Source organism: Ooceraea biroi, chromosome 9, assembly GCF_003672135.1.
Source record: "Ooceraea biroi isolate clonal line C1 chromosome 9, Obir_v5.4, whole genome shotgun sequence".
Lineage (NCBI taxonomy): Eukaryota > Metazoa > Arthropoda > Insecta > Hymenoptera > Formicidae > Ooceraea > Ooceraea biroi.
The window spans coordinates 4,800,631-4,826,203 of NC_039514.1; the positions used below are offsets into that span (position 1 = coordinate 4,800,631).

Consider the following 25,573-nt stretch of genomic DNA (forward strand, 5'->3'; position numbering starts at 1 on the left):
TATGTGTTTCACGATTTTTCGTACTTTTGAACCGTTTCAGCTTAACTTAAATTATAAAATATTATACTTTGGAACGCTGTAACTCACTGAAAAATGGTCCAATTTCAAAAAACAAAAAACTCTTGTATTCTTGTACTCATTGTTAGCTACAACTTTTACCTACAAGGGAACGTTTCCAACTGATTCATCGTTTTCGATTCAAACTGTATGCAGAAATGTTGTGGGTGATGCCAGTAGCATATTCTGCAAGTTACAGCCCCTACCTTTGCGTTACAAAAAATTGCGATATAAAAACCTTCCCATGCAGGGTGTCCCAAAAAGCTGGAAACGGTCGAATATTTCATAAGCATTGCAGTATAAAAGAAAATGTTTCAGACAAAAGTTGTAAGGTTTTAAAAAGCGCATTCAGTGGCAATATGAGTGTGACCATGAGTAGTGTTACCAAGGTCAACTTAATTTGTTTAATGAAAACTCCTATTTTTTATTATATTATCTTTTTCTACTAATTAATTTGAACAACTTTTGTCTGAAATATTTTTTAGATTTTTTGTTTTTAATTTTTTTTATTTTCTGTTTAAATTTTTTTATTTTCCTGTTTTAAATTTTGTTATTCTTTTGATTTAATTTTCTACATTTTTATGTTTTTAAGTAATTTTGAGTTAATGATAACATGTGCGATTCAAAAAATGTTCAAGACACAAAAATTGATTACAGTGGGCGCAACTAATAAAAACTGTTTTTTCACATAAAAATTACTTAAAAACATAAAAATGCAGAAAATTAAATCAAAAGAATAACAAAATTTAAAACAGAAAAATAAAAAACATTTAAACAGAAAATAAAAAAAAATTAAAAACAGAAAATCCACAAAAATATTTCAGACAAAAGTTGTTCAAATTAATTAGTAGAAAAAAATATAATAAAAATAGAAGTTTTCATTAAGAAAATTAAGTTGACCACGGTCTGACCTTGGTAACACTACTCATGGTCACACTCATATTGCCACTGAATGCGCTTTTTAAAACCTTACAACTTTTGTCTGAAACATTTTCTTCTAAACTGCAATGCTTATAAAATATTCGACCGTTTCCAGCTTTTTGGGACACCCTGCATGGGAAGGTTTTTATATCGCCATATTTTTTACCACAAAGGTAGGGGCTATAACTTGCAGAATATGCTACTGGCATTACCCACATTTTTGCATACAGTTTGAATCGAAAACGATGAATCAGCTGGAAACGTTCCCTTGTTAGAGAGAAAACTCAACTTCTATTTTAAAAAATGGCCGCCATGATAAAATCTCTAAAGTGGCGCCATCTACAAATAAATTGATATCATCATCTTTCCCCCTTCAAGACATAAAACTTTTGTCTGAAACATTTTTCTCTACAATGCTTTGTTACCAAGATATAAGAGATGGTAACTGACTTTGTGGACACCCTGTATATGCAAGTATATTAACAAAGGATCGGATCAAGCTACATTCTCTGTCAACAAAAATTCAACTGAAATTAGCAATTACATTAATGGTCGTTACATAAGCACCTCAGAGGCTGTCTGGAAATTTTTAGATTTTCGCATTCATGAAAGGCATCCTACTGTTACACATCTAGCTGTTCATTTAGAAAATCATCAACGTGTTTATTTCACAGAAAACAGTGTCCAGCAAGCTATTGAGACTCCACCACGAACTACTCTTACTGCTTTTTTTGAATTATGTAGATTAGATGATTTTGCTAAAACTTTATTATACAACGAAGTTCCTCACTATTATACTTGGAGCAACAATAAATTCTCCCAAAGAAAACAAGGGCAACATGTTGAAGGTTACCCAGGTATCAAAAAAGATGCTGTTCTTGGTAGAGTTTACACTATCCATCCTAATCAAACAGAATGCTTTCATTTAAGAATGTTACTGCACCATGTTCGAGCTCCAATTTCTTTTAAAAGCTTGAGGACCGTTAATGGTGTGATTCATCCTACTTTTAAAGCATCTGGCCAAGAACTTGGACTTCTGGAAAATGATGAACATTGGAAAGATACGCTCATTGATGTTGCAATATCACAAACATCTTCAAAAATGAGGGACTTATTCGCTATAATTTTAGTATTTTGTCAACCGTCACAACCACTAGCATTATGGCAAACATTCCAAAGAGATTTATGTGAAGATATCCTCTATAGAAAGCGTCATAGATGTAATAATGTTGCCTTAACTTATTCCAATGATATCTTCAATTTAGGTCTCATACAAATTGAGGATAAAGTTGTCAGTCTTTGTGAAAAATATCTGATCGACTTTGGTTTGCCTTCACCAATCCGCGATCAACAAGACTACACCGATCCTTATCATGAAACATTCCGATATAACTATGATATCAATGAATTACGAAATTGCGTTCGTACTAATCTTCCTACATTAGTGCCTGACCAAAAATTTGCATTTGATTCTATCGTTAGTAGTGTTGCCAACAACAGCGGTACAGTTTTTTTTCTGGATGTTCCTGGTGGTACTGCTAAAACTTTTTTATTAAACTTAATCCTGGCTGAAGTTAGATCTGCAGGAGGATTGGCACTAGCGGTGGCATCATCTGATATTGCAGCAACCCGTCTAACAGGTGGTAGAACAGCACATTCAACTTTCAAACTTCCTTTAAATGTGTCCTGCGATCAAGATTTCGTATGCAACATCCGAAAGAACGGTCCTCTTGGGAAAATAATGCAAGAAACGACGCTTATAGTATGGGACGAATGTACAATGAGTCATAGAGCTCATATTGAAGCTATTGATCGAACTTTATGAGACCTCAAATCAAGTAACAAACTCATGGGTGGTGTAACGTTTGTTTTTGCTGAAGATTTTCGTCAGACTCTCCCTGTAATCCCAAAAGGAACTCAAGCAGACATTGTTAAGACGTGATTGAAATCATTACTATGGAATCATATTAAAGTATTACATTTACGAACAAATATGAGAGCTCATTTTGGTGGTGGACATACTGAATTTCCAATCCAACTTTTAAATGTTGGAAACGGTAAAATAGCAAACGACAATGGTTACATAATCATTGACCATAAAATAGGTCAAGTCATCCACACTATAAACGATTTAATTTCGAAAGTTTACCCTGATATTGAGAACTTACATGAAAAACCGTATCTTTGGTTATGTGAAAGAGCGATTATTTCGCCTCGAAATGCATCTGCACAAGAAATAAATGATATAGTTTTGGGAAAATGTGCTGGTCAAATCCGAGAATATAAATCTATCGATACAGTTGTAAATACTGAAGATGCAGTGCATTTCCCTCACGAATTTAAAATTGGTACTCCAATTGTATTATTACGCAACCTTAATCCTCCTAATCTTTGTAATGGTACCAGATTGCAGGTTAAGGTGATGCGTAATAATATAATTGAAGCTACAATTCTTATTGGACCAGCAGCTGGAGAGATAGTATTTATACCTCGGATTCCTATGATTCCCACGGATCTGCCTTTTTAATTCAAACGTTTACAATTTCCAATTAAAGTTTCATTTGCTATTACTATAAATAAATCGCAAGGTCAAACTTTCAATTATATCGGGGTGGATTTGCGGTTAGAATGTTTCTCACACGGTCAACTGTATGTTGCATTTTCGAGAACAGAAAATCCGAATAATCAATTCATTTTACTACCTGATCGTAATAAAACTAGAAACATTATTTATCCCGAAGTCTTATAATTATTTTCATCGCATGCTTGATATTTAAAAAATAATTTCGATTATTACATTGTTGTTGGAAACATAATTATGACGTTTTCATAATTATGACGTTTTCACGTAGATTCAGCTGATTATAGAGCTGTTAAATTCTTACCTTGATAAAAGTCTGTTAACTCCAAATTCAACACATATCGCGAGCGAAGCCGCGATGGGGAATGCTAGTCTTCATAATAAAAAGAAGTTAAGTACGTACATCCAGCTTCGCTCTAGCAGTTCCTGAATTTTTGTATATTTGTTTGAACTTGTTTTTCTTAAGTTTATATAGTAAAATTATTATATTATATGTATATAAATACATATAAAGTAATAAAAATAATGGCAAAAGAATAATGATAATCGTAATAATGAAATTTTCTTTTGAAAACAAAGCAAAAAATATAAAAAACACACAAAACAAAAACAAAAATGAAAAATTATACGCACCTTATATAATTTAAACGGCCAAAATAATCTATTATATAATTTTATCTTACAAAAAGTAGTCATGTACAAGGAGAAGGAGGAAAAGGAACAGTAGAGAGGACGGTGATATCTCGTCCACTCCAAATCGCCAATATAGATCTCGCAAAAATACCTACATCGTCATTACGGTGAAACTCCATAGGAAATCCATTAATACCGACCAATACTCACTAATACTCCATGACCTGGGGATACCTGATATATAATATACTGGGTAATTGAATATTATTGCTCATATTAAGAGTCTTAATTTAAGACAATAATGAAAGAAGGAACAATCCCGCAACACGATCTGCAGGGACGTCAGGATATAAGTGAGATCTGTGACAGTTATACAATAATTACTACCTCCTTATATGACAAAAGAAAACATAAAATGTTTAATTTTTTAAATTTAAACTTTAGCGCCGTTTAAATTGCGAAATTGCAAGAAAGAATGGACAAAAGGGATTCTCCTACATATGCACATACATATATTATATACAAATTAATAAATATATATATCAAGGGTTCAAAGACGTCTATGGCTTTGACTTTTCACGTCGTTGAACCAATGTAGAATCGTACCGATGACTCGACAGTGGTTGCGTGAGGCGGGTAATGCAGATGGTGGGAGTGTCCGATAGTAACTGTGTCCAAATGGGACTGTGTCCGTATGCAACTGTATGTGTCTGATGGAAACTGTCTGATTGAGACTGTGCCCGATTGAGACTGTGTCTGATTGGAAATGTGTCCGATCGAAACCGTATCTGAAAATATCTTCGTGTCCGATTATTAATGTGCGCAATCGGGACTCACTCGACAGCGGCATATTAGTGGTCTGATACGATTGCTGATCTCTGGCGCGCCTAAAGGCGATTCTCGGCCGCCCGCCGTCGTGGGGATCCTGTGAGGGTGGAGAAGGCTACCCTTCGCGCAGCGATAAGGGAATCCAAGAAAAGAGCTTGAAGAGAACTCCTTCGGACCATCGATGAGGACACAATTATGACTCGGGAAAGGGAGGGCGTTAACTGTGTCTATAGACATAGTCAATGCCTTCAACTGCCTGCCTTCTTCTTCTATCTAATATCCCTGCCCCACTGGAATCGGGCGGGCTATCGTTTCCTCCCGCCTCACCTGGCCAGGGTCATCCTTGACTAATTCCGGGACAGATTGTTGGCATACGTGGACCAGGGAATACGTACGTGAGGACGATATCGCGCAGGGCTCAGTCTTAAGCCCATTCCTATGGAACTTCGCATTCGAAACGATATTGCACTTTGCACTTCCTGGTTGTCACATTGTCTGTTGCGCAGATGATATCAATGTAGTTGCCGGGAGGACGGGCTAGAGGAAGATGTTTGCAATGAAGGACGTGGCGATGGCGGTCGTTGTTCCCGCCATACGCAGGTCTGGAGGTGGCGCCCCAAAAGTCGGAGGCGATGTTTCTTCCATCGAAGGACGGAAGAAGAGAGTGCCACTCCCGGCCTTTGTCAGGATTGGGGATGTCATGGTTCCAGTGGTGCCCAGTATGAAATATCTGGGCATCATCCTGGATGGCAATTGGTCCTTTGAGGCCCACTTTGTGGGTCTGGTCCCTAGGCTGAAGAGGACGACGAATTTCCTATGCTGCTTTCTGTCTAACCTTGAAGGCCTGTCTGCGGATATCTGCCACTTACTGGTAGTCGCATACCGAGGGTGGCCCTTTATGGGTCGACGGTCTGGATGGGTGGCCTGGAGGCGTTACGACGCTCTTGTCACGACATTCGGGCTGCCGAAAGGCGTCTGGTTATCAGAGTCGTCCGCGCTTATCGGACTGCGTTCCACTGACTGGTACTTTCTCTATAGCAATCCTTGCCGCGGGGTACGCTCACGCATACTCCCGTGTGCGGGATTTGAGGTAGTGAGGTGTAACCATCACGGCCAGGGCCAAGGGTGTGATGAGGGATCACTGACAGTCCGTGTTGCACGAATGACAGCGTAGCCTTTTAGACCCGAGGGAAACTTCGAGTAGGCGGACGGTTGAGGCCATCCAGTCCCTGCTCACCTAAACGTAGAGCGGAGGGGAGCGCCTCAGTTGAATACAGTTTATTTCGACACGTTGCAAGTGGACACCGTTCATTTGGACACCGAAAATTGCACACCGTTCACTTGGACACCGTTAATGTGCACATGTATCATTTGGACACAGAAAAATGCACACTGTGCAGTTGGACACCGTTTACTTGGACACCGTTCACTTGAACACCGTTCACTTGGACACCGTTTAGTTGCGCACCGTTCAGTTGAACACCGTTTATTTCGACACGGAAAGATATGAAAAAAAGCGTTTTCCACCCACACCCTGCGAGGGGGGGTGCGGGTGGGGGGCCGGAGGCCCCCGCACCCCCCCTTCGGTATGTGTGCGTGTGCGCGCGCGCAAACAAACTATGTCCATCTTTCCGTGTCCAACTGCACGGTGCGCAATTGAACGGTGTCCAACTGCACAGTGTGCATTTTTCTGTGTCGAAATAATACATGTGCACATTAACGGTGTCCAACTGAACGGTGTGCAATTTTCGGTGTCCAAATGAACGGTGTCCACTTGCAACGTGTCCAATTGAACTGTGTCCAAGTGATATACACCCGAGCGGAGATGGGGGAACTTGACATTCAGAACGACACAGGTGCTTTCCTGACATGGTTGTTCGGGGGGGGGGGGGGGTCGAAGAGTATTTGTGTCGTATTGGGGAGGAGCGCGAACCACGCTGCCACTATTGTGGCGCTGACTGGGACTCGGTCGATCACACGCTGGCAGCTTGTTTAGCGTGGAACCGGAAATGTCGATTCCTGATCGATATTATAGGAGGGGATCTCGCTCCTGACTGTGATTAAGGCCATGGTCGGAAGCAGAAGAGGATGAGAAGCCGTCGCCTCCTTTTACGAGTCTGTAATGACGCAGAAAAAGGCGGCGGAACATGGCCAGCTGAGGGCGATCGCGGCTGTTAACAGGGGATAACAAAGGGGTTAGGGTTAGCCGGTAAAGCTATCCTCCTCTCATCAGATGAGATCCCTGGGCAGGGGCGCGGTAGGACTGCACCTATCTGCATTCCATCCCTATTCCTCTTTCGAGTCGTGACCGGTGGGCACGTCCATCGGTCATTGGTACACCATGGAGCGGTTCTGGGGAAGTGACGGAGTTGTTTGTTTGTCTCTTTCCACGGGTTAAGGAAATGGGACCGGAATCAGGTTGAGAACCGACTCTCAACTCCCAAATTCATATTATCGGGAGTTCTGGCAAGGTGGTTTGCTGTACTAGGAATAAGCGCGAAAGGACAGGAAGACCATCTAGCCTTCCTCGATTTGTATCGGAGCGAGGACCCTGAAGGAGATGCTTTTAGCTATCTCTAGGTCTCACACACACGCTCTCGGAATAGCAGACGGTGGAGTTTTAGTAGGTAAAAATTTCACACTCCTCCCGACTCCCTTCTCAAAAGGAGAAAAGTCTAACCTAACCTAATCTAATCTAACTCAACCCGTAACTTTTCCTTTCGCGTGGACAGCTGAAAATTTGTTTGCAAAATCTCCTCCTCTCTCATTAAACGTTTTTTATTAATAAGTTTTTTAATAAACAACGAGGAACGGCTAAAGTCTTTTACGAATTACTTAGAGGAATGTCCACCATAATATATGTCAAAGTCAAAGTAAGCGGAGCTGACCACCTCTAATCTGTATAATTAATATTATTTGTGATATATTGTGATATAGTTTAGAAACTACACACGATCCCCACATAGTTGTAAAATAAAAATTGCTTAGAAGTTTACCCTTCATAACATATGTCAAAATGAAAAAAATCGGAGTTGTGTAACCTTTTCTGCATAATTACTAATATTTTTATTAATAGTTTTTTAAAATAATGAGTGACAAATAAGATCTTTTGAATACTATGAAAAATAATGACCTTGACATATATTGACTTAACGCATAATTTTAGTTACGTCTTTCAAGTTACGTTTTTCTAGTTTTTCTAATTACGTTGTTGCAAATGATAACAGAGTAAACAAAACTAAATATTGACGAGCCGTACGTCTAACATCTCATCAGATACATGTACAGAAATAATTTTACAATGGAAGGTCGCGAGTTGGAGGACACGGAATTAAATAATTTTTTTATGGTGCATAGTACTCTATAAGAAGAATATTTGAGCAAAGCGATAGAGCGCCATATTCAGTTGGTCCCAAGAAAAAGTAATGTAAAAAAGTACAGTACTCCTTTTACCGGCTTCGTTAGAGAGGATCAGCGAGAAGGTGGCGTAGTCACAACGGTAAAGCCTCTAACTACTACGCTGGCGACTCATGTTCGATCCCCGTCACTCGCATAATGTTTTCATTTTTTTAATGCAACTTATCTAAAAATATGTGTTTGCTTAAAATAAACATTTTTAAAAGTCAATTTAATAAAAACATTATGTTTTTTCTTTAAAATTAACCCTTTCAAAAAGCTACTTTTTAAATTGAAACTAGATATAATTTTTATTGAACTAACGATATGTTATTATATTATAAACACAGTACCTGAAATAAAATAAAACTAATGAAACGCCACTATCTCAAAATAATTATATTTTATTTAATATTATAAACAGATATCGAACAGATATCTTCAAATATTTCTTGGCGTTTCATTAGCTTTATTTTATTTCAGATACTTTGTTTTTATTTCAGGTACCCCCAACTCACAACCTCCCCCTTATTAGTGTAATTGTAATAGCTTTCATGTCCGAGTTAAAACAAAGTGCGTGCATCATGGTAATATAAGATAAAACATTGTCCGAATTAATTCGAGTTTGCGCGGTAAAGACTAAACTTATGGAAGAATAACTTCTTTCGATTTTAATCTAAATCTTTCTTGTTTGAATACTTTTTTTTAACTTAATATTCTGTTATATTACGCATATTACCAATACTCTATGAAACAATATACCTGTCAGTCAAAGGCGTGATGACAAGACGTGAGCAGTTACCGATGTATTCATATGCATATTTTATCGTCGAATATATAATTCTGACGTAAACATCATCTTCCCAATAATAACGAAGTTGCGCTAACCATTCGAAATCCATTTCATTATTACTTTGTTTTTTAATGAGAGATTTGACAACATCCATATTGTGTACATCGATAGTAATAAGAGCATTTAGCGTTGTTCGATTTTGTTTGGACAACTGACCTGCAATTAGATCAAAGTTTATTATTTCTTAACTTAACACATACATGTTATCATATACTTATCATATACACGTTATGTATACATTACAAACCTCTCACTAAGTCAATTAGTTTCAAGATCTGAGACTTCAATTTTTCATAAAGCACTTCTAATGCAAATGTAGCGTGATCAACTAAACAATTTTGCACTTCAAGACTCCAATATATTTGCGAAACGCATAAAACAACCATACCAGGCCAAATACGTATCCAAATATTTCGTTCGTTTGTTTCATAGTCCAAATAGCTTAAATAAATTTCTTTTCGCACTGATTTCGACATTTGTTTTTCGACCTACAATACAAAGTTTATGAAATTTATCATTGATTGAATAAGATTGATAAGATCGATCTTTTCTTTCAATTATGGACTGTATGGTACACTTATTGTTCACTATAATTTTTCTATCAGTGTGCGGAACATAAAATACAATTTTAATTTGAAAAAATTAGTAAATATTAAATATAAATTAATACTTTCTGTACACTGATGTTCATTAATGAGATCCTTTTTCAGTGTAGATAGGTTTAGATAAGCACGCCATCTGTAGACTGTCGAACCTACTCAAGGGTCAGCATCAAAGACCGAACGCATTTTTGTATACTATTAATCATAGCCAATAAATAAGTTAAAACAAATGCGTAAAAATGGCTAATCCCGCAGCATACAGGGTGTCCACAAAGTTAGTTACCACCTCTTATATTTTGGAAACGGTTCAAAAGTACGAAAAATCGTGAAACACGTGTTCGATCGAGAGACTACTCTTTTAAGAATGTTGGGACGGTTGCTTCCCTCAAGGGAGGGCCCAGGTGTACACCAACTATAAAATTTAAAATGAAACCCCCCATAAAGTATTACATTAAAAAGGCATAAAAAAAAATATAATTATGATTAAATTAAATATAAATTATTGCAATAAATTATTTTTATATAATTATAATATACTAATAATAATTATTATTATATAAAAATAATTATAATTACATAAAAATAATTTATTGTAATAATTTATATTTAATTTAAAATTCTAAAATAATTTCTTATAATTATTATATTGTATGTCAAAAATACTAGTTATATTACATTGTATTAAAATCAAATCATAATTATCGATTCTTCGTACCAAATGCGTGCTCGAGCAATATACATGATGCGGGATTAGCCATTTTTATGCATTCGTTTTAACTTATTTATTGGATATGATTAATAGTATACAGACATGCATTCGGTCTTTGACGCTGAGTAGTAGGTCCAACAGTCTACAGATGACACACTTATCTATACCTATCTATCACCGAAAAAGGACCTCATGAATGAACATCACTGTACATAGTATAGGCGAAAAATGTAAACGTGAAGCATCAAATAAATGAAGCCGGAAGGTTTGAGGCCCGCAATGTTCGCGAGACGTTCTACGTGACAACAGCATTAATTGGCCGTTATATGTCGCTATGTACAACAAGATAAAGGCAAGGTCGCGAGAAAAAAAATTGGTCGAGCAAAAAAAGGGGAGTCATCGAGTCTGGGCAAGAAGACGAAAAGAATTCATTTTGGCGAAAATTGTGGCTCCCGGGCTTTCCTTCTGATTATTTTATCAGAGCTTTTGTTGTGCGAAGCTTTCGTCCATCACCAACCCTTGTGCTTACGCCCTATTCCTACAATAGTTACATCCGAAAAATGGTCATTATTTAGATCATTAATTAAGGTCAATATTACGATGATGGAGCATGTGTTTGGAAAAGAAGGTTAAATATGTTTAGGCTGTATAAGATAGAAATTGTTTACCATTCATGCTTAGCAACAGACAACATCGACATTATTTGTAAATAGCAACGAATAATGTGGATAATTGATATACGTATATGTATGTATTTATTAGAACGAAGAAAAAATACTTTTTCACTTACAAGTAAACCTTACCAAGTGTTACACGCCAATTTTCTTTATCTTTTGAGCTCTGATTGAGGAACTCAAAAGATGATAATGTATGCAAAAAAATTAGCTCAATATTGTTTGGACAAGTTATACAAGGTGTTCAATGTGAAAGGCGGTATAACAAAATATCTTGCAAGCAAGACATTTTAGAAAAAGGCTTTTGAAATAAATTTGATAATTCGAGCAGCGTCGTCAATGGCAATAGCGATCGTGACGCTATTGATCTAGCTTAGCATTAACGTTTCGGATTTTGTTCAACCACTTGTAAGCGAAATCTGCATCGTTCCATGAAAAGTTGTATTTTCAACAAAAGGAGGACTTCTTCGTGCTTAGAATAACTTCTCTATTACTTATTGCGGCTTTTTGTTGGAGATAATAGGTGAGTAGCATTACGTTCAACTGCATAACCTATGGGTTCCTATTTCGATTCATTACTTTTCAATACTATAACTTCAAAATGTAAATATTCTTCTTATATTTAAATTGTATAATATTGTATTTTCGAATTATTTGAATTTAAAATTATGTGTGGTTATAAACATTATGTTAGGTTATAAACATGCCTAAGAGGAATTATAAAAGTGACAAAAAGTTGTAAAAGTTTATTTTTCTTATCATTTATATATCTTGTTTTGTATGAAAGTTTATTACAAAATTTGAAATAAAGCATTATTTTCCTGCAAAAGTTCAAAACTCATTATCGGACTCAGTATTGATATGGATAAATCAAAACTGAATGAGTTATAGTCTCATGAGCAGAAATAGGAACACGTGCGAGTAGATATACGGACACTGCGATTTTTGCTGAGCAGAAATACGTACATCTTATGCATTGCGTTTAATTAATGGTTATTCATAATAAAAGTCTTTAAAATGATTTTTTTGTATTTAATATGTAATACGATTTATAACGTAATAAGTGATCAATTGTTTCGCTAATTGTTACATAAAAGAATAATTTAAATCTCTGTTTTTGGTACCGTTTGTCTTAAATGAGTAGAAATAGGGACATTGACCTTATATCACTTATCTCACCAGTCACTCTCAAAATCAAATGTATGTGCGTAAGTACGTGTATGCATGTGTGCATTCAAGCAGAATTTTAAACATGAAAAAAAAAAGTTTTAATATTATTCTAACTTTTAAATCAATCATTATAAGAATGAACAGGTAAAAAAATATAAAATAAAAAAGTATTCTCAAAACTATCGCGTATCCTTATTCGATATAATTATTGCATATATGAACATCTTTAATTAAAAAATAATTGGCGCATAAGAGCAATTTGCACCAACTACGGTTAAATGCTGTCATGTTGCAAGAAGATACTTCGCAATTGGTTAAATTAAAAGTTAAACAAAATTGAACAAATGTCTGAAAATTTCCTGGTTTATCATTCGACCATTTAGCTTTGTACCATGCGTAAAGAATTAGGTTTTTAAGGCTAGTTGATTACACAAGACATCCATTAATTTTATTATATTATTTCGATTAAATATATCGAAATCTAGATTATCTATTATAATCCTATCTTCAATCTTACGAATATAATTTTTAAATGGTCGAAAGAAATACACATCTAATGGTTGATAAGTACCAGTGCACTTGGGAGGTATTTTATATATCACTGCATTTTTATCTTCTGGAGTACCTTCTTGTATACTTGCAGTATTATTATAGCACGACCAAGAATCAACTATTAAGGCACCTTTATTGTCTCTTGGAATATTAGGATAAAAACAATTTTTTAAAAAGAGTGTTAATTCCTTTTCACCCATTTTGCCCGATGTTGTTGCGATAACAAATAACATTTCTGGCTTATATAAATGTTCTTGAAGGCGACTGTTTAAGGGCCATTTTACTTCCTGTAAAACAATTAGATTCGGTTTCTGTATCACTCCCTTTTTATTAATAATAGGCATCAGCGTAAATGAATGTGTCATCGAGTAAGGTGATTAAACTATAGCATCTACTAATTTCTCTCCTTTGTAAGAAAGAGATCTACCAGCATGCATTTCTTATTGTATGCCAGTTTGATCTGCATTAAATACAAAATCATCAGGAATTCCCTGATTCGCTATTGATAAAATAGTATTTGCTACAAAATCCGAATCTTCTAGTATAATCTTATGCTCATTAATGGCGAAACGTAGCAAAATGCAATATTTTGCGACTTACGATACGTTCTGCTTTTTTAAATTTCAAGATCCAACTATCAGACGCTGAAAATGTAGAAAAATCCAATTCTTTTGCCTTTTGCATAGCCCATATTCTTAAATCTATATCGTGGGTAATCTTTTTTGCATCTCTGCTTTCCTCAAACTTTTCACGAACAAAATCCCAAATTTTTCTTAATTTATCTATTTTTGAACCATTTTCTTATATTTGACTTTCCTATCTATATAAAGCATTTCGATGTGGGACAAATTTAAATTTATTTTGCACTTGTTCGAAGGTGCGACATTTCTTTCTTTTTAAAGGTGAACTCTCGTTTCTTCCTCGCCAATAATTAACCGCTTTAACTGTTTTTCGTAATCCACATAAAACATAGCTCGTTTTGATGGTATATCATCGGGCTCGAATTTTGGGGATTGTAGCAAGTTATCTATGTCATAACTTAATTTATTAGACTCATAACATTGTGATATTACATCTTCGGTAATATTTAAAGAGCTCTGTTCGTTGTCTTCTAGAGCAAAACCATCTTCAGTATCGAGAGTAATCTCTATCAAGTTTTCTACTGTATTTGCAGCTTCAAGGAGAAATTCGTATAAAACATCAGCAATTTCGATTTCTTTTCGAATTAAAGGAGAATCTACTTTAGGATATTCAGACATTTTTATCCGTAACTGCTTCAAAACGTTACAAATAGTAATCAAGCGACGCGATAGCGTCGCGACGCCAAGTACATAAAAAACAAGGTTCCGAGCGAAGAGAGCCACTGCATAGACGTCGCACCCTACCAAGTAGCTTATCCGGAATTCCACGTCACCCAAACTTTCGATTAAAATATCTCAGGAACTAAAGTCTTATTTAAAAATCTAACGGCACTTTAATAACATAATATGGATGCAAGCTTTCGATCGCGATCACTCCGAATAAGATTGGTGCCGTCCATCCTGAGATATCGTAATCGTATGCTAGAATTGTGACGTTTTGTTTTTCTTCTCCAGTCCAGATTCTTGTTCAGACTCACGTACGTACACTCGCACGCACACAAGCAAAGTGAGTTTGTCCATCAAGGTGCGTTCACATAGGCGCGTTAGATTATGAAGAATTCACACTGCATCTGATGTACGATATCCAATCCAATAAGAAAATTCGACGACGACGACGACGACGACGACGACGACGACGACGACGACGTTGCACCACGTCGACCACGACGACGACGATGATGTTGCACCACGTAAAAAACGTGGCGTGCCCGGGTTGTATTACGATTCAATAGCTCACCATACTAAATACAGTACAAATCAAGATACTGTTACTCAGGTTTATAAGAATTTTGTAAGACATGTCCAATGCGATCCGGGTACGCCAAGTTTTTTGCTTCACTATGATTCCGTTGATCATTTGAGTAGGTTTAAGCCCGTTTTATGTGACTTAGAATTTGCGTGAAGAGACAATGGATGCGTTTAGCTTGTGTTGCATATACTTTTGAATGTATACAACTTGTTTCATATAATTTTTGGATTAATTTTGAATGCATCTTGTATATAATTTTTAGATATTGCACTGACAACATCCATGTTTAAACAAATACTAGATAAATTGCATTGATTTCATATCCATTTGTGAACAGTTCACTTTTCAATAAATCTATATATCTATATATATATAATCTATATATATATATATATATATATATATATATAAGCCAAATACCACTCACTGACTTATCAACGTGCAGCCCGAACCACTGCACTTATCGACTTGAAATTTTAAGGGTATATTCCTACTATTACGTAGGTGCTCACTAAGGGTGGGTTTTCCGCCACTCCTAACGGGTGAGAAGGGGTAAAATGTGTTTTTATTTAATTCTACACATAATATCGCGGGCGAAGCCCGCGTGACGGGGGATGCTAGTAATGATATACTTGGCTAATTGCATTTATTTCATGTATATTTTTGAAGAAATAAATTTTCATAATACACTTTTTTAGAAAGGTTATTTTTTTATAATTACACTGTTTTTAGAAAGTTCGATACGTTTTATGTACTTGGCGTAAATATTTTTTCTTTTTTAAAAAAGGTTTTGTAGGGATTGTATCATTTTGAAATTTTTATGTATAGCAGTGTATAATTTGGGAAAATATAGAGATTATTATGAAATTATAATATTTATTGTATCAGGATACGCGTAAAGCTAACTCTTCTAAACAGCGAGAGTCACGTATTTCAGCGTCGTGTTGACGCTTGTAGTGATGCTACTGTCGAGACGTTGCCATATAGCCAACGCAGTGGAGGGGATCGCGACGACTATATGCAACGTAGGCGACGTAGCCACATGCTGAAAGACTTCGTTTCTGGCATCAACTGCTCATGTGATCCGCGAGTCGTGTGTTGTGAAATCCGCGATTCGTCCGCAGCGTCGCGGAGGAGGCATCGACCCCCCGCGAAGATCGTATAAATAGGATGAAGCGATCGATACTGCAATCAATAATCCCCCGATTTATTAGGAGCATTAGGAGAACGACATGGCAGCATACACATACGAAGAATACTACGATATGCTGATGGCACTCGGCGAATGCAACGGACAGCATAACGTTGCTGCAAGAAGATACGTTGAATTATACTCAAATAGAGCAAGACATCCGTCGGCCTGTGTCATACTTGGTGCAGCGCAAAAACTGTACGAAACTGGGAATGTCCTCCCGAACAAACACGACACAGGGAGAGATCGTCATGCAAGACATTTGCGAAATACGCAAACAGTTATTAGCACTATCGAGCAAAATCCCGAAACAAGTATTCGGATCATTGCTCGAGAACACAATTTATCATATTCAACCGTACAGAGAATCTTAAAAGAAGAAAAGTTGCACGCGTTTCATTACATCCATGTGCAACATTTACAACCAGAAGATTATCCTCTGAGAAGAAAGTTTTGCGAAGATTTTGTAAGAAGAGCAGAACAAGATCCGACATTCCCTTCTCGTGTGATATTTAGCGATGAATCGCTGTTTACACGAGAAGGAGTATTTAATTCGCACAACATGCATTTATGAAGCGACGAAAATCCCGGCGGTACACGAGTCAGGAACTTCCAGCCTCGTTGGAAAATGAATGTCTGGAGTGGAATCTTTGGAACTGAAATCCTAGGTCCATTTATTCTTCCAGATATTTTAACTGCCGCAACATACGTGGAATTATTAGGCGACAATTTACGAGAATTTTTAGAAGAAGTGCCGTTGTACGAAAAAAGGAAAATTATATTCCAGCAAGACGGTACTGGGCCACACAACGGAAGAATTGTGACCAATTTTTTAAATCGGCAGTTTCCTGGACGCTGGATGGGTCGATATGGTCCGATACGTTGGCCTGCGAGATCCCCGGACCTCAATCCACTGGACTTCTTCCTTTGGGGTCATTGAAAAGAGAAAATTTATAAAACGCATCCGGAAAGCCTAGAAGATTTGGAATGAAGATTGCGGGAGGCCATATGGACCATTGACGAAGACGTAATGGAAAACGTCCAAAGAAATTTGTTAAGACGAATGAGAGCCTGCATTAGAATGGACGGGGGCCACTTTGAGCATCTCTTATAAAAGAGAATCACAATCCGCTCTTTTCAGGACGACCAAAAACAATCCGTCCTTTGTAGGACGATCAAAAGTAATTCGCCCTTTTTAGGACGACCAATATTTTTTAACGTCGAATATCTTACGTTTATCAAAAGAAAAAGTTACAAGAAGAATTAAAATTTTTTCATATGATTGCTTTTAAATAATAAAGTGTAATAAAATATTAAATATTTTAAAAACACTTTATTTTAATTAAACTCAAAACGAATATCATACGGCATATGTTTTATACTTTTCGAATTGCCACAATCTGAATACTGAGGCCTTAACCGATCACACGTTCGACAACGCTAGTACAATCATAATAAAAAATCAATCGACTGCTTCCTGTCACCGCGTAATGTGTTGAGGTTAGAAACATGTTATGTATCGTGCGTTGTGTTGTGTTGCGTGTTTCTTTCTTTGTGAGTGATTTTTAGTCGGCAAGTGATTGAGAGTCATTAGTACATTTCTCGTTTTATTGATCGAGTGAGTGAAACGTAAGATGTGTGAAAAGTAATAGTTCATACAAAAAACTTTCGATTAATTACTCTGCTGTGAACTCTCAGTGTTTCGAAAATGTGATTGAATATCTGCGTAAAATTTGTGTGTGGAAGAATAAAATATTGATTATGATCGATTCGTCCTTTCTAAGGAACTACAACAACACGAAGTCATTCTCTACAAGGTAAGTGAAAGAAATGTCGTATTCCTGACTCAATTCTGAGACTTTCTCTTTTCCAAATTGTCCCTGAGGCTTAGTTTTTCAATTATAAAAACAAAGAGTGTGCGTGCGTGCGTGCGTGCGTGAGAGAGAGAGGGGGAAGAGGGAGAGGGAGAGAGAGAGAAAGAGATCGTATGTAGCGGTCAGCTGAGCGCCCCGCGTAAGCGCCACGGTGAGTCACGCCGCGCGTACCCCTGTCTGCCTCTCATGCGCAGCCTGTTATTCGATAACTATTTCTTTTTATAATTCAAAAACTAAGCTTCGGAGAAAATTTTGGTAAAGGAAAAATCGTCTCAGAATTCAACCAGGAATACATTTCAAAGACATGAAGTTGTTTTGAATCACCCTGTATTGAATAATTGTGCTCTATAGGGATCCCCCAAGTACTATGTAACAGGATTTTTTGTAATATTTAATTTTTCATTAATAAAATTTTGTTTAAAGAAATTGTTCAATTTGTCCGGATTTTGGTGACGCACCCTGTACATTAAAGTGAATTATTGTCCTGTATATTTTTATTATTTTAATACACAAATTAATATTTTAATTATAAAATTTATGCAAAAAATTATCATCAAACAATAAAAGATATCTTTATTTTAAAATAAGGAAACTTTGGATGAATTAGTAAGAAGATGGAACAACAATATATACACTGCCATCGAAAAGTTTCCGGACAATACCCACACTTAAACTTAGTCTTCTCGCGTCTTCTCGAGGCTTCTCGCATCAGTTTTTCTTCAATAGTATTTAACCTAATGGTATAGCCAAATTGGGTAAAAGTTCAGAAAAGGGAGCCCCCTCCAATGACCTTGACCTTGACATATATTGTCAAGGTCACCCTCCTGAGTGACCTTCAAGAGGTTTTAGCCGTCGCTCGTTGTTTGTTAAAAAGTTATTAACAAAATAAGTTCAGTGGTTTTGTATGGATTTCCGACTTTTCACACGAAGTAAGGACTTGAATTTGACATATATTACAATGGTCACTTCCCCGAGTAGCACGCAGAAGGTTTCACCCGTCGCTCGTTGTTTGTTAAGAAGTTATTAACAAAAGAAGAACAAAGTAAGAAAGAAAAATAATAAATATTTCAGATTCATATACTTTATTTAGCAATATTATTATTAATAGGATAAATTTGCAGAAACTCAACCTAATCTAACCTAACCTAACCTAATCCGGTTCTATTTTCCGAAACTGGAGCCCAGAACACATACACTTCGCTCCTCCCCCGCTAAGGTTAGGTTAGGTTAGGTTAGGTTAAGTTAAAGCAGAGAATACTTTGTAATTAACTTTTTGTGCTGTTGGTTAAAGTAAAGAATAATTTGTACTTATATTAAAAGAAACTATTCTATATATTAACGATTCACTTGCTTTAATGACTTTCCCAACTTCGGTCATATACATATTCGTTGTTTATGGCTTTTAATATTCAAAATAACTACTATATTATAAATAACTACTATATATATACCCAGCATATACTTTTCAAATTTATTAAATCGTTGCACATTTTTCAAATTTCTTTTGTTTATAACTTTTTAATGAACAACGAGCGACGGCTAAAACCTCTTGAAGGTCACTCAGGAGGGTGACCTTGACAACATATGTCAAAGTCAAGGTCATTGAAAGAGTCTCCCCTTTTCTGAACTTTTACCCCAAATTGTTTACACAACATACAACATACAACATGAAGCTCGACGCTTCTATTCGCTGTTGCCGCGTCCCATTAGTGTTGTTACTCCGAACTCAGCCTGGCGTCACCGACGAGAGTTTGTCTCGACTAAACTACTGTGTATTATTCTTCTATTCGACTTCGCAATATTGTTTATTCGCATTCATAACAGGACGTATTAGTAAGTATTTGTATGTTTATTAAATGCTTCCCTTAGGATTGCACTGTCTCCCTACAGGATACATCACGGATCCTGCTCCATTCACAATCTCCCCATAACTCATATTTCCTCTTTCCCTCCCCTCATTCCCCTTACAATTACTCATTCCTCTAAACCTGGCCTTTTTGTGACCTCACAATATCTCTGACCTATCTCCCACCCTTCTGTCCTTTTCTTCTTCCTTTTCCACAAGTCCCTCCTTTTTCTTCCTTCCTCCTTCTTTCCTTCCTTGTCTCCCTCTTCTCTTCTCCTTTCTGTCCTCTGTTTTCTTCTCCTTTTTCTCCTTTCCTTTATTCTCCTCTTTTCCTTTTCCTGTAACATAATCTAATTATATCTTCCATTTAATCTCACCCTTCTTCCCCCTCTCCTCTCTCTCTCTCCTTTACCTCTTCTCACTCTCCCTCTTTTCTTACCCTTCTCTTCCCCTCTTTCCCTATTTCTTCTTCACCAATTCCTGCTCTTTCACATCCCATACCCATTCTACCCCTTCTATCTCTATCTTCCTGTTCTCCATTTTTACTTCCCTCCCCTTTGCTCTCTCAACCTTCGCTCTCTCCAGTAACCTCCACCTTATTCTTCTCTCCTCCATCGTTAAATCCTCGTCTATTCCTATCCCCCATCTCCTCCATGCTTCCCCTTTTTTCTCCAACAGCTCTTTCTTATCTCCCCTCCTCCTCATCTCTACTATCGCTATCCATCTTCCTCCTTCGCCCCTCCTTTCTTCCACCTCTCCTATCTCCGTCTCTCTCCCTAATAACTCCTCCATCATTTTCTCTACTGTTATCCTCCTCTCTCTTTTACTCTCTCCCTCTATTCCCCTACATAATACCTTATTTACCCTCCCTTTCCTTCTTTCTATTTCCTCCCTATTTCTCCTCTCTCTCTCTCTCTTCCCGCTCCCTTTCCTCTCTCCTTCTCCTCTCTCTTTCCTCTAACCTCTTCCCTATCTCCTCTCTCTCTCTTCTTTCCTCCTCACTCTTTTCCACCTCTTTCCACCACTCCTCCTCCTCCTCGTCCACTTCTTCTCCATCCTCTATCTTCTCTTCCGTCTCTTCTCCTTCTTCACCGCTCTCCACTCCACTCGTTTCTCCCCTTCTTCCTACTCTCCTTTACTTTTCCTCCTTTTTTCCATCTTCATCCTTCTTCCTCATCTCATCCTTCTTCTTGTCTTCTCCTTTTCCTCTCTGTCTCCTCTTTCCTTCCCCTCCGCTCTTCCCTTCTCCCTCACTCCTCACTTCTGTCCTGTTCCCCTCCGCTCCTTCTAACCTCTCTTCCTTTCTTTTTTCCGGCTCCGTTTTTCTTCCTCTCCTTCCTTCAGCCCTTCGAGCATCACCATCATCCTTCTCATCATCTCCATCATCCTACCCATTATCTCCTTCATTTCTTCTCTAATATTTTCTGCTCCTTCCATTCTCCTTTCACCTTTATATCTTTCTCTCCTTTCACTCTTCTCTCCGCTATTAATTCCTCGATCCTAACCTCCTGTCGCCCTCTTCCGAGCTTTATTCTTACTACCTCCGTCTTCCTGTTTTACCTACCGTCCTTCCCTGTGCACCTCCTTTCTTACGTCATCATTTCCTTCCTTCTAACCTCTCTTTCCTCTAATCTCCTACCTCTCTTCCATTCTTGCTCCTCTCCTTTTCTTCTCTTTCTTCTCCACATCTCTTATCTCCTCCACTTTTCCTTTCCGTTTCTCTCGTGCTCTTCCACATCCCTTACCTTCCCTTTCCGATCTCTCTTTCTTTCTGAGCTCCACTCGTTACCTCTCACTTCATTCCGTTCTTTCTCCTCTCCTCCACTTCTCTTTTCCTCTCTTCCATGTCTCCTATCCCTTCCGTCCTTTCTCTTTCCTTTCTCTCATTTCCTTCTTCCTCTTGCACCTTATCTCTCCTATTTCCTCTTTTCTTTCAGGAGCATTATTCTCCACTTCCCATCTCATCATCCGCCCCCATGGTAAGCTCGTATTAGTAAGTATTTTAATTGCTGTTCTTATTTCACTTGTGAGTTCAAATCAAATATTTGAAAGAACACTTTTACATAGAATTTTTTTACTTTTTTTCAAGAAAAATGGGTCGTGGGCCTAGTCTGAGCATAGAAAAACGTGCAGCAGTTACTGTGTTACATAATGACGGTCGCAGCGTACGTTATATTGTGGATAAACTGAATATACCGCGATCCACCGTAAGCGATGCTAGTACTCGCTTCCAAAGAACCGGCTGTAATAAGAATAAAGCCCGCACTGGAAGGCCTCGAGTCACTTCCAAATCAGAGGATCAGTCCCTAATCTTAATGTCAAAGATGAATAGGAAGCTTACCGCACCGGAAATTCAATCGCGATTTAATGAAAATCATGAACATCAGATATCGGTAACTACTGTCAAGGATCGTTTGCACAAAGCTGGTCTTTGGAGCAGAGTTTCCACTAGAAAACTACTTCTCCGGCACGGGAACAGGGCGAATAGACTTCAGTGGGCTCAAAATCACAAGGACTGGACCATCGAAAACTGGAAACGAGTTTTATGGACCGACGAATCGACCGAAGTTCGAGGTTTTTGGTCAAAAACGAAGAACATATGTCCGTCGCGCACCTTCGGAAAAAATGCACCCAGACTGTATAACTCCTACAGTTAAACACGGCGAAGGATCCGTGATGGTTTGGGGATGTTTCAGTTATACGGGCGTGGGAGATCTTCACAGAATCAACGGAATACTTAAGCAGAAAGGCTACCACTCGATTCTGAGTAGGCATTGCATTCCGTTCGGCAAACATTTAATTGGTCGTGAGTTTATCATGCAGCAAGACAATGACCCCAAGCACACTTCTAAATTATGTTTTAACTATGTGCACCGTAAAGAGGAAAGCGGAGAGCTTAAAATGATGGTGTGGCCTCCTCAATCTCCGGATCTTAATCAGGTCCGAAAGGTCTGTCTCACCTCTCAGGAGCATCTTTGAGAGATCCTCCAGAAAGCATGGAATGAAATACCAAATTCTATTCTGGAAAAACTCGTAGAAAGGATGCCACGATTGATGAAAAAGGTGCTGTCTACCAAGGGAGGTTTCTTTGATGAAAAGGAAGTGTGAGTTTCAAGCTAAGAATTGGTACTAATTCGTGATATTTGCAGTTTTTCTAAGTTCTAATTATAAACTGAATAAAATTTATAGATTTTTTATGTGTTAATTAGTGTTTCATTAAGAATTTTCCCGACTTATACTCCTGTCCGGAAATTTTTCGATGGCAGTATATAAGAAAGCAAAATCGGTGATTATACTGCCTGGTGTTCCTCTTGTAAGAGAAAAAAAAACTTATGTACAGAATATAATAATAAACCAAAGTAAGGAAAGGATAACCAAGATCGTACCAAATACACTATAGTCTAATTCAAGCTATGCACAGGTACTAAGAGAAAGTGCCCAAATGCATCAATCAACATCAATCAGAAAATAATGATATAAATAACAATCAATAGTGATGGCTACCGGATAGATACCACGTTCTTTGATAGCTTTATGCCGAGTAATATTCTTTCTAAATATTTATAATATATAAATACATTTTTTACATGTTTTTCACATATTTCTTTATTTTACTTTATTATATAAAAATAAACAAGAATACTTAAAAGTAAAAAAGTAAGTAATATCAAAAAATGTTTACTTGGATAAGCCATCTCTCAACACAACCACGTGCTGCTATTGTGGAAATTATTTGCCTCATCATAACTTCTTCCTTATCATCGCTAAACATAGAGTAAATTTGTAAATCTTCGTCAAACCTATAATGTGTAAATAATATGTACAAATAATAATAACAAATATGATTATAGATATTAATGAATATAATGAGTCAATCAAAAAGTACAGTTTAAGTTTTAATTTTTTAAATCAATTTAGTTGCAGTTATTAAAACATTATATTTTAGAATCCAAAAAATATAATTAACACCACCAGCAATTTCCAATGCAATCCTTAAATTTATTAAATTTATTTATTCCTTTTGAAAAGTAAAAGGAAATCTTCGGTGTCGAAACGTTGTGTATTATAGAATTTTGTGGCCAACCTGGTCGTTAATACATTTAAGGATTGCATTATATTTTAGGTTTGATACTGCCATCTGTAATTGTTTTCACGAACGTACGAATAAATATACATATAAGATGGCAAAGAGTCGCTTTTCTTTAACAGTCACAGTTTTTACGAATACAGAAGTTTGTATTTTCATTAAGTATATATTAAAAGTAATATATAAGCTGAATCTGTGTGTTATTGCATAACCAACAACAATATCTATATCATAGACAATAATGGATTACTTGGTTGATTTATTTGATTCTATACTGAATGCAGTAAAGTAAATTTTGATACTAAAATCTTTTTCACTAATCTGATCGTATACATAAACATATACGCATATATTCATGCACAAATATAGGTTAAATAAAAACAACTGTTTGTTCTTAAAAATTATATTCCTGAGTAAATACTAGGGTGGGCCGAAAAATGAAAATATTTTTTGATCGAATTGTAATAGTATGGAAAACTTGCCCACTTATACCAGTAATACCTGTGCAAAAGTTCAACTCGATCGGATAATATCTTCTGTTCTGAACCTGAGCTTGAAGTTTCGATATTTTAGCCGAAAACACCGAAATGTACGTTATAATAACACCGTCTTGTTTATCACTACTATTGCGTTCCGAGGCCTGTAATACGACGCAGAGTCATTATTTTGTACTCCTAATTTGAGTTAAAGCCCTTATTAAGCTCAGAACCGAAGAAGAAAAGGACGAACGAAATGCCAAAAATGAGCATTTTGACTATATTATACATGTGCAGCTCCTTGCTCACTTGAACAATCGCAAATGACCCAGAACCCACCACGTGGAGGTGGCTGCACTTCGGGTTCCTCCCAAGCCCTACCCAACCACCCAACCATGTACGGCTTTGCGGATTATTCAGTGCTGCTCCATCATACATACATAATCTGACTTTGTTTTGAAATGTGGCAAAGCCTGTCTCGACAATAGAGTTGACCGTATGAATCGATCTCGAGAGTTCTTGCCACATATTTTGGCCGATGCCTCTGTGACAAGATTTACAACTCGTTCGACTGCTACTGTGTAATGAAGAGCTTGTAGGAAAGCTGTCTGACAAGGATGTTCAACACTGGGACTTCTGCGAGTTTCCCTGTCACAGTTCTGAGTCATTTACGATTGTTCGAGTGAGCAAGGAGCTGCACATGTATAATATAGTCAAAATGCTCATTTTTGGCATTTCGTTCGTCCTTCTCTTCTCCGGTTCTGAGCTTAACAAGAGCTTTAACTCAAATTAGGAGTACAAAATAACGACTCTGCGTCGTATTACAAGCCTCGGAACGCAATAGTAGTGATAAACAAGATGGTGTTGTTATAACGTACATTTCGGTGTTTTCAGCTAAAATATCGAAACTTCAAGCTCAGGTTCAGAACAAGATATTATCCGATCGAGTTGAACTTTTGCACAGGTATTACTGGTATAAGTGGGCAAGTTTTCCACACTATTACAATTCGAGTAAAAAATATTTTTATTTTTCGGCCCACCCTTCATTGTTGATTCTGATTTAAGACCATCTTAATTAAGTACAATCATAAGATATTTGAAACCAATCACACAGTCGTATTAGCATCTTAAGTAGTGTCCGACCAAAGATTCGGTTTCGGTTTCGGCCAAAAAATGGCCGAACTTTCGGCTACCGCCGAACCTACGCTCGACGCGTCTCGGCTCGCTTTTGC

The 25,573-nt window shown here is 37.1% G+C and overlaps 1 protein-coding gene across 1 annotated transcript in view; it reads right to left on the reverse strand.

Annotated features, from left to right (window-relative positions):
- Window positions 1–25,573, reverse strand: part of LOC105278949 (dynein heavy chain 12, axonemal) — a 48,039-nt gene that overhangs the window by 11,699 nt on the left and 10,767 nt on the right. The window contains exons 5-7 of the mRNA XM_026972618.1: window positions 23,461–23,578; window positions 9,517–9,757; window positions 9,179–9,425 (exon numbers count right to left, since the gene is read on the reverse strand). Of these exons, the coding sequence (XP_026828419.1) occupies window positions 9,179–9,425; window positions 9,517–9,757; window positions 23,461–23,578 (606 nt within the window). The remainder of the gene's footprint in view (window positions 1–9,178; window positions 9,426–9,516; window positions 9,758–23,460; window positions 23,579–25,573) is intronic.